This window comes from Etheostoma spectabile, chromosome 11 (assembly GCF_008692095.1).
Source record: "Etheostoma spectabile isolate EspeVRDwgs_2016 chromosome 11, UIUC_Espe_1.0, whole genome shotgun sequence".
In the NCBI taxonomy this organism is placed as follows: domain Eukaryota; kingdom Metazoa; phylum Chordata; class Actinopteri; order Perciformes; family Percidae; genus Etheostoma; species Etheostoma spectabile.
The window spans coordinates 9869779-9888648 of record NC_045743.1 but is presented as its reverse complement, the minus strand read 5'-3'; the positions used below and the strand labels follow the sequence as shown (position 1 = coordinate 9888648).

Genomic DNA, 18870 nt, shown 5'->3' with positions numbered 1-18870 from the left:
GTGTTCTTACTATCACATGGGGAAAGTAACTACATGTACATACTCTGAATCGATTTTAAATTGAAAATCAATATCGATTCGAATCATGACATTTTCTGAATCGTGCACCCCTAATATTTGTAGCAGCTTAACAAGGAAGCCGGCTGTCTTATGTTTTCGAAGCAACAGTTCACAATCTCGTTTACAATCAATTTGTTCATTTCACCTTGTTTCGCTTCTCAGCCTCCAATATTTTGGCACTTGCTGCCTCCTCTTTTTTCTTTCTTTTTACCTGCACATGCAATAGAAGCAATAGACAGACAAATGTAAAACACATACCTTACATATACCACATACAACATTTGCTTGAGGCAGCAAACTCGGATTAATGAAAATCCGATCACAAAAATCATTAAGTGAAAACAACAAAAGGACTAGAACAACTATCTCAAATGTATAAAATACAAATCTAGTTTGGTAAAACTAAAAATATAAATATATGTTTTTCTTTAAATCTGTTAATGCCTTCATTGGAAAATATTTCGCAGAAAAGCGAAATAGTGCCAGTGGCTCACTGATAATGTCACATCTAACATATTGAAATCTGGAGCATTAACATGATTATTTCCTCCCAATAACACTGAAAGACAAAATGGCTACAGTTATTATGAAACACCAGCAGGCAGTGAGAATAAATTAAGCAACATTTCTATCAGTAATTATAGCCACAACTAAATCCTATTAGGAGTTGCTTGCCAAGCGTGTCAACTGAAATTTGATTTATAAAAGCTAAAATACTTCACAGGGTCTATTAGTGACAGAATGCAAAATATGTATTCCACCTAGTCATGGTAAACTCTGGGCCTTACTTAATGAAATTTTGTATTAGAACAATAACGGTCTAAGGAGATTGTTATTGGGACTTTTGCAAAAAAACAATTAGGCATTAGTCACATGTACTCACTAGATGTGACTTAAAGTGGGAACACATAAAAACACCTTTGTTTTGTCCGTTTTTTTCAAATCTTAGCAACAGCAGAAAGGAAGTGTTTTGGGGAATGTTTCTGCAATAACTTTCAGGACAAACCTCAAGAATGTGCTGTGCACGGAGTTCTTTCTCCATACGAATTTGCTGAATGCGCTTGATCTTCTCCTGGTAAAAGGATGAGGGCAAGATCAAATGAATTAACTTTTAAGTCATGCATGTTATAGAGTGGCAGAGGGGGAAGGGGGGAGTACAGTGGGTCTATGCAAATGAGGAAGGTGCAGCATTTAAAAAGGATAGCAACTTCATGTAGAATCTCAAAAGCAGTTCAACTGTGTGTTTAAAACCTTTTTTTAACTTGGAGCGCACAAACTCTGAATATGAATAGAGCAGCAGAAGATGGCTATGAAGCTTTGAACCAAAAATGACTCAATACATTCAAAGTAAAGTCCTTACTTGCTGTTTAAGAATCTTCATCTGCTCCCTCTTTTTCCGCCTCTCCTCTGCAGCCATCATTGCTGGAAGACAAACAAATTAGGCTTGAGCAAAGCATTATGATGCAGTATAAGAGAAGAGTGTGACTGGAGAGTAGCTGCTTACCTTGTTGCTTCCTTGCCTCTTTGGCTGCTTGCGCCATGGCCTGCTTCTCAAGTTTCCTTATCATTTTGATCTGAGCTGCCTGTCGAGCTATTTCTGAAACATGATGAAATGGGTTACTGAACACATCCCAGACCATTTTAAAAAGTTACATAAAAAGTGACCCACAGATACTCTTACAATTCTCCATATCCTTCTTAACAACCTCCAGAGAAAGTACCGGGAGTTTTTGCAACGAGCCATTGTATTTATGTGCAACAATGGCAGTGTAGCCTACTGAGACATCAATATAACTGCCTCTTCTAAGATTTAAGAAGAAGATTTTTACAGCTTGATTTTAAGGAATTGACACCAAAACATTCCCCACAGATATTTTAGATTGTTAAAAATAGTTCTGCTATTAACCTCCTCTATAGAGCTATTGAATGCTGTTGAAGTTGAGCTGGAAATATAATGTAGTGATCACTTTATCACCAGTTAGCTAATAAATGCACCAAACCACATGAGAAAATAACTGATATGTATATCCAATATTTGTTGGTTAATATGTATATATTACATGTAATAATGGTTAATTTTCTCTTGAACAGGTGCCACTGACAGTTCTGGAAGATGCAAACTGACCTTGAGCTTCCAATTTGCGTAGCAGCTTTGCATCACGGACATCTTGGAAGTTATTTTCACCCATATTAAGAGGATGAGAATTCCACTGTCTGGCCCCAGTGCCATTACTTATCTGCTGGCGCTTAGAATGTGTGCAATGACTGCGCCTCCCATCCATCGCTATGATACTGGGAGCAATCTCCTCCTCTGCCAGCAGGAACCACTGCAAACCCTGCGTTATCAGACGGACAAGAAAGACAGATAAAAACCTACAAACGCAACAAAAATTGTCTACACTGATTAGTTCGTCATTGCTTTAACTTGTGGATTTTCATGTTGACCGGCATAACTACTCATTGCATTGAAGCAGTGAATACACAGCTTACCTCAGAATGCATTTGTTTTACATTTCCTGCATGTAGACAACAGACTATTTTTCATGCTTAAAACATTTTTTAAATACATTTTTCATTTCATAATAAGAACTTTTTTATCTGAATGTTTGATCGCTCTTTTTAACCAATCCATTATATTCCATTATATATTTATTTTCCATCTATGATTAAAAACAATATATTTTTTAATAATAAATGTCGACATCCTTAATGAAACTAAATATTAAACACAAAAACAAGTAATTTACCTCTGGTCCCTCTCTGGCTTCATAGAAGTCACCAACTTTAATTTTTGTACTGAAGCTGAAATTATCCCGTGAGATGTTGGTGATTCCATTCCGGAGTAAGTACTGTAAATAAAAGAATAATGCATTATTAATTAAAGCCATATTAACTGTAATTAAACTGGTAAACTGGTAAATCACCACACGTCATTCCCACCTGAAGGAAATGACTTAATGCTATACTGATGCAGTGACCATGTGCAATCATTTAAGGCTTTACATTTAATTCAATAAAATACCAAGTGACACTGTAGATTTACCTTCATTACATCAGGATACTGACGCAGCTTCTTCCCACATGGAGCAAAGTAAGCCACTTCTCCTTGTAGACGACCTGCCACAGTCCTGATCCGGGTCTCTCGCTTCCAGCTGAAGAACAAAAAAAATGGTTAAATATAGCACAACAAGGAACAAAACAATGTCATAACCACTTTAGGCTGTTATCAACCATCATTGAGAGATAGATAGATAGATAGATAGATAGATAGATAGATAGATAGATATACACACACACACACAACACATATATATATATATATATATATACACACACACACATATATATATATATATATATATTATATATACACACACACATATATATATATACACACACACACACATATATATATATATATACACACACATATATATATATATATACACACACACATATATACTATTATATATATATACATATACATATACATATACACATACACATTTAAATATACTATATACAGATTTTTTCTCTCTTTTGAGTTCCCTCCATGGCCTTAGCCTTTTGTTTTAGTGTCAATACACATGATCCTTTTGTTAACAGCAGCAAGCAAACAAGAAGATAAACTATGTAAATGATGTACAGCTGTGTAGTGTGTGGCCTTGTCGTCCTCTGACCCTTAAAGTAATCACACTCCTAAATGGCCATGTGCCAATTGGAGCTACCCCTTAGTTCCCATGAGCTCTGCTGGAGAGCAGCTTACACACAAGACATGTAGGCTGTTATCCTAAACAGAGCAGGGGCTGATATACTGTCTTATGACCTCTGTTTCCTGTGAACTTGCTGATGAAAAACATCCCAAGAAGATGAAAGACGCTCTGATCCGAGACTGCAGAGTTTGTGGGCAGGGAGCTGCTAATGTTGCAGGTCTGTGTTCAAGCTGGCTGCAAGTAACCCCTTGATGCTGAAGTGCTGGGCCTCATTTCATTTCCTGCCTACTGCCCAAGATTGGGGTTTTTAAGGTCCCTAAAAGGAAGGCAAGGATGTTTTTTGTGGTCTACTCCTACTTAACTCTTGATGAAAACGTCACTGTCCTCAAATCAGGAATCTAATGGTGCTTTTTACAATAACATTTACAGTATTTAATGTGGGTTAGTCTTTTATTCATTTATCTTACTGTGGTGAATGTGTCAACACAAAGTTTTCTTGATCAAAAACAAAGTGATCATGTGTCTTGGGCTGCTCCACAAAGTTAAGATGACCACAGATGACCTTTTATAAAAGGTCATTCATCAGCCTCCAGTGAGCTGACATTTTACTACAACACCAATTGCATGAAACCAAATAATACAGGGAGTATAACAGTAAGGAAAAAAGGAACACAGTCAGACCTCAGTCAAACCTTTATGCATCTCTTTTAATGTGAAGTGCATGCACAATATCTTACCCAACCTCAAGCGGCAACCGCAGAACTCTCTCATCAGTTACTCTCCTCCTCTTCCCCGATCCTAGAAAACAGGAGAAATGACTCAGCGATTTTCACATCCATTTATTGTGGATTGTTTTTTTTTTTATATATATTAAATAGCAACTTTAATACTACACTTAAATGACCATACAGGTCAGTGGACAGGTCACAGCAACATAAATAGAAAACAATATTCAGACCTGGACACATGAGAGAAGTGCAAAACACAGGATTAGAGCATGTACAGCAAGAAGGCTCACCGCCACCATGACAGTTTAGTGGTTTAAGAGGTGGGGATAGTGTAAAATTCACATCTAAATTAAATGTATATTAAATGTATATATAAATGTAAAAGTTTAAAAATGTGTCATTAAGAGTAATTCAAGGCATACTGCTGTGACATGACATTTTAATACTGCTTTTAAAAAGGAAAAAAAAAAGCGCAACATGCTCCGTGACTCATCCATTATCAGATGTGTAAAGCATCTGCCTGGGCTATTAAAGCAAAAGCTGCTGGGGACCATCAAAACAATGATGCAAAAAACACCATGCTGACTTTGGTCATAATCCTACTCTGTTATCTGAGTGAGTGAGTGAGTGAGTGAGTGAGTGAGTGAGTGAGTGAGTGAGTGAGTGAGTGAGTGAAACACTTTCTTGAAAACTGAATCACAAATTAAAGTATCTTATTAAACTGTAAACTGAAACTGGATGCATTTGGCTCTTTAGCCAACCCAGATTTGTTACCTGGAAGTGTGGCAAACTTGAAGGGAGGCGACAGGGTGCTGTGGTTACTCAGTGTCCCTGAGCTGGTCACTGTGGTAGGGGTGAGTAAGCTACTTGGTAAACTAGGAGGTTTGATGATCTTCAGGTTCAGTAGGGAGCAGTTGGCTGAGAGATTCAAAGAGGACACGTTAGCGAGTTTCAGGTGAGTCCCTTCAGCATCGCTGTCTGCTTCTGTCTCACCGCGCTCCTTCATATCATCCTCAGAGCCATCGGAGTCGCTATCTAGATTGCTCCCCGACTCTGCAGAGGATTCCAGCGTGACATAGGGAAAAAAAACATGATATCCTAATTAGCATTCTTCTCACAACCAAACCTCATCTAACACCTTATATCTGCAATAACATTTTAACGGCATTTTTTTGTTCAATTAAAGAAAGGTCTGTTGAATCTAACCTGACAGGCTACTGCCAGAATCTTCATCCTCAATATCGGCTTCATCGTCTTCATCATCAAAGTCATTTCCTAAAGAGTCATCTGAGTCCCTGCTGCTGTGGATATCAGACTCACTACCTCTGACTGAGTCTACAGGTGGATAGGATGAGTTGGTTTTAGAGAGGCTCTTTCCTGTATGCAGAGACTTGGTAGTAGTGTTAGTCTTCATTGTTCTGTGAGCAAGACCTGATGAGGCTGAACATTTAGGTGGGAAAGCAGAGCTGCCCGACATCTCCTTAGTGCCAGTGGTTAGGTTGATGGGCATGGGATAGGGAGGGCTGGTGGCTACCAGGGGGGGCTTGCTACTGGGGGTGCTGCTCTGGCTGCGTGGTTTAGTGATGAGGGCCAAAGGGGCATCCTGAACTGCGCTGTGGATCACTCCATTGATGTGGTGGTTCTGGAACAGATTGGTGTCATTGCTGTGTGGGAGAGACAGACTGCTCAACGCATCTGACAAATGTTTATGCTGTGTCAGCGACGACGAAGAGGATGCTGAATTTTTGTAACTTTTAAACCAGTTCTTGCTCTTAGGTCGCAGAGATACAGCTGGCTTCACGGAGTCTTTGGAGTAGTGGGGCTTCAGAAGTAAAAATGAAAAAAAAAGAAGAAAAAAAAAGAAGTAATTATACAAGCTGTCACTCATATAACATTGCTGTGGGCTGTGAACGAAGGAATTTAAGGTGTAATAAGAGACAGGGACAATGATAAGCAGGCCCAAGCCTGTCAACTACAGTACAGTAAACAAAAAAAAGGATATTTTCAAATTGTTTGGCTTTGTGCCATTATGCGACTCTAGCTGTCATCTTGTATTTGATGCAATTGTTATACTCAATCAAAAGTCTGTATTTAATGTACCACCATCATTAAAAACCTCTTGTTACAGACTGCTAAAGTTTCCCTCCTTTTCAAAATAGTGACAATAACAAAGTCCTCTAAATAGACAGATTTCTCCTCTTCTGATAACAAACATCCCAGAGCGTAACAGAGCTAATTGCTTGTCAATTTTGTGAAGTATTCCCAATAGAGCTAAATGCATTGTCACTTCTCGTCATATAGCGATCAGACTCACATGCAGTATAATATAAGCCCCGATTTCATTCCAGTAAAAAAAACCTTTTTTTTTTGCACCTTTGGCAAAATGAATATAAACAAAACACAATCCGCTTCAATGCAGCAATGTCAATAAAAAATATAACTCACCTGTTTTAATTTAAAACTGTTCAAGTGTAACAATCTTTCGTCCATAAGGTTTCCACTGCTCTCCTTTATACCCTCAACCAGCTGGGTGTGCTTCAGAGAGGGCATCAGGAATTTGGATTTATGGAGGTTTTGGGGAGGCTTTTGTGAGGCTAACAGTGTTGGTGGTCTGGGTATAGAAGAGAGGGAAGAGGCTTGGGTGAGGAACACAGAGACAGGGGTTTTGAAGGGAAACAGAGAGCATGAGGTCTATGAGAGGAGGCGACAAGGCTATGCTGTGGTGAGGACAAATGAGAGAAGTGCTTTGGTGAGGTGGAAGGATGTAAGTGTTTAGGTGTGTTGGAGAAAGAGATGGGTTTGGGTGAGGACCTGGAGGGCAGAAGAGAGGACTCCCTGCGGGACGTTGCTTGGGGACTGTTGCCGGCTGCAAACCCTGTGGCCTGGATGACACTGATGTGCTGCTGGCCTTCCTCCTCTGCAGTCCTGGAGCTCTGGAGGAACAAAGCTGTGGTTTGTGACAGGCCAGTGAGATGAGAAGAGGACTGCAAGCGGTATGCCGAAGTTAAAGGAACAGTGTCACAATGACTGTCTTGAGTTGTATTTCCATCTGCAGTACAAGGTCTCTTCTTTTTACTCTGAGACGTCTTCTGTGTCAGCCACTAAGTAGGAGGATGAGGAAAAGACAGCATGTCATGTCAACTCCTGTTGAGAGAGCCTCACAGTGGCAGCTCTGTCAGCTAGCACATACATCCAGTCTGCCGCCCACCACCATGGCTGCTTTTGACAAACCATCTAACATTTACTTCTTGGAGAGCATTTTGGTCAGACACAAACTAACTTATTTTCATCTTAGTACATTATTCTGAAAATAAACAAAAAAGGGAAAATCTTTGTCAAGCTTTTAAATAATGTTAGACGTAAAAAAGGTGTCCACTGGTATTTAAAACTGAGTATGCTACTGAACATTTAAACTCAAAAAACAGAAGTTTAATTAAAGACACTTACGTTGACTTTCCTTTTCACTCGACTGTCTTTTTCTGAATCAGAGTCCACACTGGCATTGCTCTGATCATCCTCATCTTCATCATTGTCCTCCTCCTCCATGTCATCGGGATCACTGCTGCTCACCTCACCATCACTGGAGGAGCTATCTGACAATGATCCAGATTGACTGCCGCTCATGCTGGAGGTCTCTAGTGGTCTTTTGTTGGGTTTCTTAATAATGGAGAAAGGGAGCCAGAAACAACAGTGAAGTGGGTGTAACACACTGTATTATAATACTGTTAAAAAAACAGTATTACCTTTTCTTTCGTTTTCTCGGTGATCTCCCGTTGAAGTTGGCCCAGGTCCTGTCTGATCTTTCGACTCTTACTACTATTGGCCTCAGTTTTCTCTGGGTTTCCTTTTGTTGGAAACGAACTGGTGTTCACAGCGAAGTGCCCAGTAGGAGAAGAAGCAATCCTACCATTCACTGTTCCAGTTACGCCTACAGAAACTGACATTGTGCATTTCTTTAGATGGATACTCATGAGAACAAGCAATATAAGTCTACATTAGGAGGAAAATACGTCTCATAATGTTAACAATAAGTATTTCAATGTTGTACAAAACATTTTTTTTTAGAGCCTCTTCGCTTTAAACTACTACACCATGTATGCACTTTTTTTTACCTGAGGTACGTGATTGCGACTGATTGGGATCGTGGCTTTTGAAGGTTGATGCAAATACAGGATGAAGACCCAGAAGAGGAGGGAAAAAGGCCGTTGCTCCTCTGGTGTGGGCCTCAGACGGCCACCACCAGTCTGGAGTGAGGGAGCAAGATACTGTACAGTTCAGTTGGGAACAAATAGCCACTTTATCTGGATATGCAGAGAATCCAATCTGCCAACATGTTATAAGAGCATGTTTTTATCTAACCTGTCAACAGCACTATTCACACAGTTCAAAATATAGTTTTATATTTATAACAAGAACCTTCCACTGACTGTGACTTCATCTTTTTAAAGCTGATAAGTCAAAGCAGAGGTCATCTGGCAGAATAGTGACATGTCTAATGACATGTCACAGCTGAAACAGTTTTAAAGAACAGCCTTCTTCTAAAACAGCTACTAATTTGTAAAACCTCCATTTACTTTGTACTGAGTGTCATGATATCACCAAAATTCATGCAATCGAATAGCATTAAGAATTTATCTATTTTTGACATAAAGACATGTAAAAAAATAAATAATTTTAAACTTCTATTTCTGTTGCAGTGGAGTTTTTAAATTTTACCTGCCAATTAGAATAAAAGGATGACAACTGACAATATAAGGAAAAGCTTACTTTTGCATGGTTGCATTTCATGGACAAGGCAAATACAAACAGACATGCAGAATACTATTGTCCTGATAAAGATGTAATCCAGGAAGACCGCAAAATAATGACCATGACAGACAGAAAAACAATGAACTCGACCAAGAAGCCAATTTTCCTCTTCACCTCTGTTAATGAAACATAAAAAACGTTGCACCTTAAGCTCCCCTACCTGGAAACGTACCAAACTGGGAGTGAGCAGCCAAGGCAGACAAACCCAGGCTTCCTAGGCCTCCAAACTCAGAGCGTCCTGAACTTGACGTGTAGAGCCCAAAAGCTGGACGGGTGACCAAAGGAAAACCATTGGAGCTGCCAGACATATTTAAACGTTCATCCCCAGTTATCTGGAACAGATGGCCTAGAGAACAACAGAGACAGTTTGAAAATGCGTCAAATATAGTCTATTGATTGACATATTCATTTATCGGTTAGTCTCACTATCTAGAAACACGGTCCATCCAGAAACACGGTCTATCCAGATATTCTTTTTACATACTCAGTACATGTACACAACAATGGATTTAAGATTCCAGGGTATAATTATAAACCTCATCAATTGTTACTACAATGATACCACTCAGGACCTCTTGAGACACTATTTTATTCTTTAAAAAAAAGGAAAAAAAGAGTAGAGTAAAACTGAAGAAAAGCTGTGATCGAGGTGATCTGTTCAAAATTGTTTCAGCAAATAAGAGAGTTGGCCATCTGAGAATCTGTTGATAGTGATAATCATGAATGATTCAGAGTCTGGTCCACCCTCTTATATTTAGAAAATGAGAAGAAAAAAACAAAACAAAACAAAAAATGATTTACTGGATCACAACTGTTTGACGTAAAGAATAATGATTCCCACAAAATTAATCAGAACATGAAAAACTGAAAGTAAAAAGGAAGGGAAAAAGAACACTACAAAAACAGCTAAGGGCAATATCTCCGGTGTTTTAATCAGACAAACCAGTCCAGCCCAATTAATAAGATCTAATGCCTCATTGTCATTAAGAACCTAGAGCTGTGCAGGAATGAGACTGATAAAAGAAAAGCCCAGTTGATTTGTTCTGTGTAAACGCAAAGATAACCAGGCTGAACAGTGTGTCGGACTCTATCTGGCCAATAAGTTTTATATGTGTTTGCACAAGTCAATAATACTCTCTAATATTCTATGAAGATTTAGTGTATGAAGCTGGTATTAAAATCCTTGCAGATTAAGCTGGAAGAGCATTTGGGTCTGTTGTTAACAAACCTAAAATATGTAAAGACTTTGAGTACTCTACTTATTCACAACTTTATGATGCATGTGTCTCCCCCATATTACTTTATGTGTCTGGGATTTGGGGTTTTAAAGGATCTAAAACAGCAGACTGTTCAGAACAGGGCTGCTCGCTTTTTTTTAGAATTTCATAAATTTGCACCAATTTTGGCTGTTCAAGGTGATTTGGGTTGGGTTCCTTGAAATAATAAGGCTGTGGAATAAGTGCTACATAAACATGATTTCTAGTTTACACCTAGTTTCAGCAAGTATAAAGCTTTTAAGAGTATGAAAGCTTTAGTAAAAACCTATTCAGATGTGTTACCATCATTGGTTGTGTGGTATCTTTCTTCTACTACCCACTGGGGATAAGACATCTCTTAAAAGAACTAAATTTACTTCATAATCATAAGAGCGATGTGACTACAGAGGTGCCAATGTGCTTTCAGCATTTAATGTTCAGTCCAAAATAAATTATCTGGGAAATTTCTGTGCACGTTTGTTGTGGGGGTCTGAAAATGAATAATTTATGAGAATGACTCTAATGTGTTGTTCATTGTGATAGCACGACAAAAAAAAAATGGTTTTGGGGGCATCTTATCATGAAGAAAAAAAATAATCACAAACCACAGTATGTAAATTTGCACATTATTTTGTGGTCAGGGGTAATCTGACAGCTTCTGCATCACCGCTTCTCAATGCATAATGGCTTTGACCACAATTAGTATTCAGAGAAAACAAGAGGATGTTGGCGGCTGCATGCACACTGTGAGGCTGACAGACATGTCAAATCACACAGGATAAACTGGAGCTAAAGGTTGTCAAAAGACATTCACAAGGGCATACAAAGCTTTTTAATTGTGGGCATTCATTAATTCAACAGCCTTTCCATTCCCATCAAAATTGTCTGTAACATGTTAAAACCGTGAGAAGGTGTCTTAAGCCCCCTCATTTTTGCACACTTTTGATTCAGTGTTTTCAACCACATTTAGTTGGACGTCTCCTCCAAATGGATTTTGTCTCTTCTTTATTTCAGTTTGTGTGGAAGGTTAGTTATAAAATATATAATGGTTATAAAGTCAGTCAGAATGGTGCATTCATTACATTTATTAATAACTTGTAAATTTAAAGCGGTTTTGTTTTCGGCTATTGATGTTGTTTGAAGCACTGCACACCTTAACCCACCTAAAATAATAGATCAATCCAAATGATAACATATAATGACTTAAGACTAAATAACACATCAAAACAATGAAATTACATTTTATCTTGTACAAAGTTGAGTTGTGTGTGTGTGTGTGTGTGTGTGTGGTGTGTGTGTGTGTGTGTGTGTGTGTGTGTGTACGTGTGTACGTACCACAGGTGGTAACAGGAGAGCTGGCTGCAGGGCTAGGGGCCGGGCTGCACTTTGTGGAGGGTGTCTGGGGTGGAGCAGGGGAGGAGCTGGCTGAAGAGGAGGCCATGTGAAGGGAGGACAGGGCTGATGATGGGGAGGCCAGCCGCTCTCCAAACTCCATATCTGTCAAACACAATCCAGTCAACACTTAGAGATGCAAGAAAAAAAAAGAAAGGGAGGGGAAAAAAGCACTCATGCCACACACCCCACTGAGACTTATCGTCCCTCTGACACACATATGAATTACCGACAAAACAGCACTTGATTTCAAATGCTGACGTCTCAATGTGTACAATAGTATGATTCCTTTGTGAAGACGTGTTGTCCACTATTACTACAAATTACGCTGGCTAATCATTTAATTGTATTGCTTATTGACATTAATTATTATATATTTTTTTTTTATTATTATTATTATTTATTATTATTATTATTATTATATTATTGACATTGTATTGCCACCACTAGTACAACAAAATTGTCTAATAAAGCAGTAAGCCGATCTTCAGTCTGTTAGAAACACATTTCCATTATTAATTACTCAATCTTTACATCAAGTCCTTATATGGAATTACTTAGACTAATGAATAAACAGGAGCTGTAATCATAGTCTCCGCTATTTTTTCTGATGACTCTCAGACTACTGTTGTTCTGCCCATCGTCCAAATCATGCCACAGAGATTGTAGTACTACTGTGGTCCTTAATCAGCCCCACATTTCCTGGATTTTCCATTATTTATGCCACTTCACATCCCCCTGATCACAAAAGCCCACATCTAAAAAAAATCCTAAAAGCACGTTTCTAGGTTGTGTTTTACAGCCTGCCTTTGTAATAGCATTGTTCATTACACCAACAATGTCTAGATCTCCCTAGTGATTCTCTCCTCTGCATAAGGAAACAGGAGCAGCTGATTAATTTGAGGAGACAAAGCTACCCTCTGAATATCAAGTATCATCCCTCACCAGGAAAAGCACTGATGAGACGTAAATGACATGAAAGCTGCAGCCATGCTTCACTGGAAAGGCCAGTTTCCTGCTGTAATGTGAGTGTGAGTTTTTGCAGAAGAAAGAACAAAAGGTGCGGCCATGTTTATAATGCAGTACTAAAAAAAGAAAAAAACACATTTGTTGTCATTTTTACCTTGCTATATCACACTTCACCTGTCATTCAAAGATGTCCAGTTTGATAATGAGAATCCAAAAACCTTTTTTTGCGTATCAATTATGAATCTGTACAAATAATGAAATATTCAATGGTTGGGGGGGGGGGGGGGGGGGGCAATATTTTGTTAGGAATAAAGCTCAAATGTGCCACTAATAAATTGCACACTAACTTTTAGTGTTAATTTACTTCTTCATTTCTTTGGCAATACGCTGCAGATATGATCACCTACTGGGTCAGTCTTTTCTACTGCATAATTAAACTGTCATTTTTTTTATCAACATGAGATGTGAAATGTCGCAGATAGCCTTTCGTTTATGAATGCTAAAAACGGACTGTCAAATCCAGTACCGTAAACAAATAAAAATATATGAGCAAAAAGCCAAACTGCTCTGGAGAAGAAAGACAGCAGCATTTACAAAGCCCATACTGACTTCTTTACTAGAAATTAAAATGAGTTTAACAAGCAAAGAAGCTGGCATTTATAGGCAACAATAAAAATAAAAAAATACACAGGACTTAGTACAGTATTCTGGGTGTTTTATCATCTACATAAACATTTTAAATTAATTTGGTGGATGTATGTACACCATCTTGAGCTAATATAAGCATGTGAAGTGAAAGACAAACCGTGCCCACATCCCACACGGCAGGATGCAGGTCCTATGAAAGCACGCTTATGCTAATATACCGGAGAGGAACAAATGACTCTGATTGAATCAAACGTGTTCACACATATGTTTCCACAAGCATAAAGCAGCTTGTCATCTCAGAGTAAAAATGTCTCTTTAACAGAAAAACAATAAACCAATGAATCAATAATTTAACTGAGTATAAAACAAAATAATGTCAACACTCAAGTGATATGATGATGCAGAATTTAAAACATTCAAAGTAAACAACATTTCTCATAATAATGACAGTCCTTAAATTACATATAGAGTCGTATAAATGCTACAAATGCTCTTGATACTTTGGCTATGCAAACTAGCTTGTAATAAAATAAGGAGATTAAAACAATAAGTTAACTGCTGGAAAAATGTACTTTGCATCCTTGCATGTTCCTCCTCAAGGTCATAGGTAGCTGGAGCATATCCCAGCATGCACTGGTACATTGGACTGGAAGTAGTGAAAATGCTTTATAAGATTGCCAGTCCATTGCAGGTGTAGGCACAAGAAAAGACTATTTTAGGAGTCTCCAATCCCCTTGACATGTATGTCTTTGTAACGTAAAGGGAAACGGAAACGCCAAAACCAACTGGAGAAACATGCAAGCACAGGGAGACCAATCAGACTCCATAAGAACAGAAGGGGCACAGGATCAAACACAGGAACTACCTTGCTGTCAAGAGGCAAAGCTAACCAACTAATTCGACACATCTTACTGTTATTTGCTATCTGTTTGGATCTTTTTTTTTAAAAAGCCAGCACTCTTAATTTTGTTGATGCCACTTGCTGAACTGGCTCTTAACGTCAAACACTTCATATTCTGAAAGCTTTCAGAACGTTGTTCAGTTTATAATCTTAAATGCATAGTTTAACATTCTGGAAATAATGCTTAGGCAGCAACCTATTAGATTAGCTCATTAGTGCTGCAATTAGGAATTATTTTTATTATTGATTAATCTGCAGATTATTTTCTTAAAAAAGATTTCTCATGAAGACTAGAAACAGGGATGATAGCTTGCCTGGCTCTGGCAGAAATTATCAGCATATTTATCAAAATGTCAAACTATTCTTTTAAACTGATTGCTGAGACAAATAAAATAATGCAAAAAATGTTTTGACCTGTGATGAATAATGTAATACAAATTATGTAATTTTCAGAGTTTCTTATAATTAAAAACTGATGCATGTTTGCCATGCATTTACTCTTTCCAGTTAGGTCTTTGTGTGAGTGATGGAGCTATGGCTATTTCACCACATCGTCTTGTTAGGATTTGGGTGCACGTTAGCATTTGTTTCCCGTTTTGTGTTTCTCCTTGTCTATGTTATCTTTTTGCACAGGCTGATGCCAACAATGATAATCCAGTAACAGTCTTCAGGATGGATCAGCAGTATTCGGACTGCTAACACGGTCTTTTTTTAAGCTAAAGGAGGGTAGTGTATCAGAGTGTCTTGACACTGTTCTTAGATAAAGAGCTGCATCACTCAAAGGCACTCAATCTTCTTTCTGGCAATCGGTCAGTTTAGTTTTAAATCAATTTAAAACAAATACATCACGTTCTGACTATAATTAATTACCATGTATTCCTGGTAGCCTAATACTTAGGATTACAATCTTAAATCCACCTACTCAGACTTTAACTTCTCCCCGATTGATTCTATACATGGCTGCGTCTCCCAAACCTCACAAATCACTGCTGGTTTTCATCATCCCACTAAACACAATTCATTCCTTCTGCTACAAAGGAAAAGTAGCAATGCCACTCACTGGTAGGCCTCAGTGATTTTCTAAATGGGAGAAAATAAAGGGATGTAACGGGCAAAGAGACTGAAACCTTCCCAGTGGTTGACATCAGTAGAGCAAATTAAAAAAAGCAATTTTTTCACCCACGTGTCACTTTGAGGTTAACCAAAAGAACATCTGAAATGAAGTCAATTATTTGTGAAAGTTTTCTTTCTCCTCCATTTGTGTGTACACGCACAGGATGTGCAGGATGAGAGCTTGCTGCAGGGCTGGCTTTTACAGTCAAAGAATGACAGAAAATGGAGTGTGGGTGTCGCTGTGGCTATGGCTATGGGTGCATAACAAGTTCAGTACTGTTCAGTTGGAGTACCATGCTCCTGTGTGTACCATGTGAGTTTCCATCAGCTCTTCAGCCTGCCCATGTCTTCACATGACAAGTTGTTCTACGTGGCCTTGACTCTTACTCAACCTGGAAAGTGATAAAGTGATCTGTCTGGCCCATCCTACCAGCTAAGAAAGGTAACTTCAAACTGACCTGCATCAACACTGCAGTAACACACAGCATAACTCCGAGTCAGCCAGGAGGGGGATTTTCATGGCCAACTAATACATTCTGTTTGATGATGATGAATTTGGGAAGTTATGTACCCTTTGAAAAATATCTTCTCTGTTTCCATGGAAGTATTTTTAAAGAGGCAACTAATACTTTGTGTAATAATGTACATTTGGGTTATTTTCTGCATATAATCTAATGTGTGTAACTTTCTGCAATGTTGTTCATTTTTTGCAAAAACAACTGAAACTAAACTAGTTTTGAAATGATTAATTTGTCAACAGAAAATCAACACTTAGCCAGCTTCTTAAATGTGAGGACGCCTTTCTATAACATTGTAAACTGTTGTCTTACTTTTGCCAGGGTTTCTATAAAATATAGTAGGAACACACTATCTTTTCAATTGATGGTGTTCAGGAACACTAAGCATGCTGTCATGAAAGCTGTGCAGAGTGATTAAAGAGGAAAACATGGCATTGCTAAACAATCAATACTCTGCATCAAGGGCTGATTTACCATTCATATCAGCTTTGCTCTTTGCAGCAGGGACCCTTTTTATAAGCATGCAGAGAGAAAAAAAACATGTGCTTTCCAGAGGTTGTGTTCATAAGTGTGTAAAGATGGTTGTCATCAAGGATGGAAACGTTCAGATGAAGCTACTGGATGTAGGTTCTAAGTGTAGAATCTATGGAGCAACTGACTGACTGACTGACTATTACTGTTGAGTAGATGGCAGACCAGTGTTGGTTACACTGGACAGCCTACAGGAATCTCGGTGACACTGATACAGTCCCACTGTTACTAAATATGATCCATAACAAAGCCTGACCTTGTGTTACTAAACACCTTCAAACACCATCTATTTGCTGATTTGCCTGTCTCAGCCATAGTCTTTTATGCGTCAGTGTAATCACATCTTTGACCTCCTATGCAAGAACGCACACATGCTGCAGCCCTGCAAAAGAGACCCACCTGCGCTCAAACTGCCAGGATAATGATCCACTTTTGCTCCTGAGAATTACCTGCAAAACACAAAGCTTAGGTATTCTCTTATCATTCTTCGGGGCACATCCATCTTTTAAAGGGACCTTCACGCCAAAAAATGAATTTCTGTTTGCATCGACCGCTTCAAGTATTGAATGCTACCACGAATACATTGGAAAGCTTGATAGTTAAGGAGGCAAAATGGACTCTGACAAATGATGTGAGGCCTCAATATGACAAATGTTTCAAGAGATGTATTTGTCCTTCACAGTATTGTTAGCACAGTTTGCATGTAGATCATTTTCATGAGTGATCTGGGGGTGGGAGTCCCACATGTTCTGCACAGAGTGACATCCATCATGAACACGTTCCTAGAGCTCCTGCAGCCCCATCAATAGCAATCCTTAGCCATAAATTGTGTAGCTCAAGCTCCAGTTTTTAATTAGACACATACAGAGAAGAAAGAAGATAGGGGGTAGAGAGAGAGGAAAGGACAAGTAATTTCATGCATATTCCAATCAGCTGCTATTAATCTGTTGTTGTTGTTATTGGCTTAGAAAATGCAGGTGGTACAGGGAGAATAGCATCCCCTGGATGACATTTACATTGGTAATGAGTTGCTTGAGCAGTACATTTTCCAATAGAATGCTACACTTAATATAAATGAGCCATTAACAGAAAGCTATACCGTACCTGTTTACTGGCTTAATATGCAGCTGGTTCCTTGTATTTGCCGTGTTTTCCAAATGGAGGAGGTGAAAAGGCAAGCCTCCACTTGTAATCACACATACTGTACACCACGTTATTATCACTACACATTACACAACTCCATCTGTGTTTACTCCTGCATCATGTGTTCACTATTATTTGCTGAAGGTTTAATGCGTATTTGTTTCCGATGAAGAATGTTGAGGAAAGATATTGCTCACTGGGGCATCAAATGGAGATCCTAAATGTATATCTATGTTAGTTTTCACCCCCAAGTCTCCAGGCTTCTATTGTTTAAAAATAAGGGGGTACTTTTTGTGATTATTTGCACACTTTGCAGTACACAGATTAGACATACAATAATGTATTGGAGAGGCAAAAAAGAAAAGGTTTCTGCCTCGAGCAATGTGCACATTGGAATTGACTTTAAAATTGTACAAGAGCAGGCAAAATGTTTACAGGTAACATCAGTTTCCTTTGCCACTTACTAGATGAATGAAAAACATCTGCAATTTCAAAAATATTGACATATTATGCACATTTGTATTTATTTCAGAACAATTTTATTTTTATCATACACAATAAAAATGCCAATTTTACCATTGTTTATATATCTTTGCCTTGCAACTTAAATTTCTGACAGAAAGCAAGTTGGTAATGCAGGTGGATTGCGACTCCAACTTTTGTGTAAATTAAGCAGTTGAATATCTTAGTTTAATATCATTGGGTTTTGAAAGGTTTCCATTTGCATGCAAACAGAAAAAAAACAATTGAATATAAACCAGGTGCAATCATCTGACAGGAAGCATAGCTACAAATTAAACAAAAGTAGGGTGCTGGTGCAAAGGTTTATCTCGGCGCTACTAAATAACACAGTACAGCAAAGGACACTTTCTACTATTTTAGATTAACTGATTTAGATAGACTGCAAAAAGGAGACCAAGACATCCTGGTGACATTATGATTACTGATTATTTTCTTGTTAGACAAACCGCGGTGAGTGAGGTGCCCAGTTATGCTACAGAACTACAATGTGTCTGCCTGTAGTATATTATCAATCTAGTATCAGTTTGTGGTCTGTAGCTGGACGGTGTGGTGACGTCTGATGGTGAG

General features: G+C 38.4%; 1 protein-coding gene across 2 annotated transcripts in view; it reads right to left on the bottom strand.

Annotated features, from left to right (window-relative positions):
* LOC116698064 (bromodomain adjacent to zinc finger domain protein 2B) overlaps positions 1–18870 on the bottom strand; it is a 47207-nt gene that overhangs the window by 11142 nt on the left and 17195 nt on the right. The window contains exons 3-19 of one of the 2 annotated variants that reach the window (XM_032529815.1): positions 11902–12063; positions 9471–9656; positions 8614–8745; positions 8245–8438; positions 7949–8158; positions 7313–7602; positions 6947–7112; positions 5708–6323; positions 5276–5554; positions 4511–4571; positions 3104–3212; positions 2808–2909; positions 2186–2396; positions 1565–1657; positions 1421–1482; positions 1067–1132; positions 206–271 (exon numbers count right to left, since the gene is read on the bottom strand). In XM_032529815.1, the coding sequence (XP_032385706.1) occupies positions 206–271; positions 1067–1132; positions 1421–1482; positions 1565–1657; positions 2186–2396; positions 2808–2909; positions 3104–3212; positions 4511–4571; positions 5276–5554; positions 5708–6323; positions 6947–7112; positions 7313–7602; positions 7949–8158; positions 8245–8438; positions 8614–8745; positions 9471–9656; positions 11902–12061 (3003 nt within the window). In that variant the 5' untranslated portion in view covers positions 12062–12063. The remainder of the gene's footprint in view (positions 1–205; positions 272–1066; positions 1133–1420; positions 1483–1564; positions 1658–2185; positions 2397–2807; positions 2910–3103; positions 3213–4510; positions 4572–5275; positions 5555–5707; positions 6324–6946; positions 7113–7312; positions 7603–7948; positions 8159–8244; positions 8439–8613; positions 8746–9470; positions 9657–11901; positions 12064–18870) is intronic. The other variant, XM_032529816.1, reaches the window with a different exon arrangement.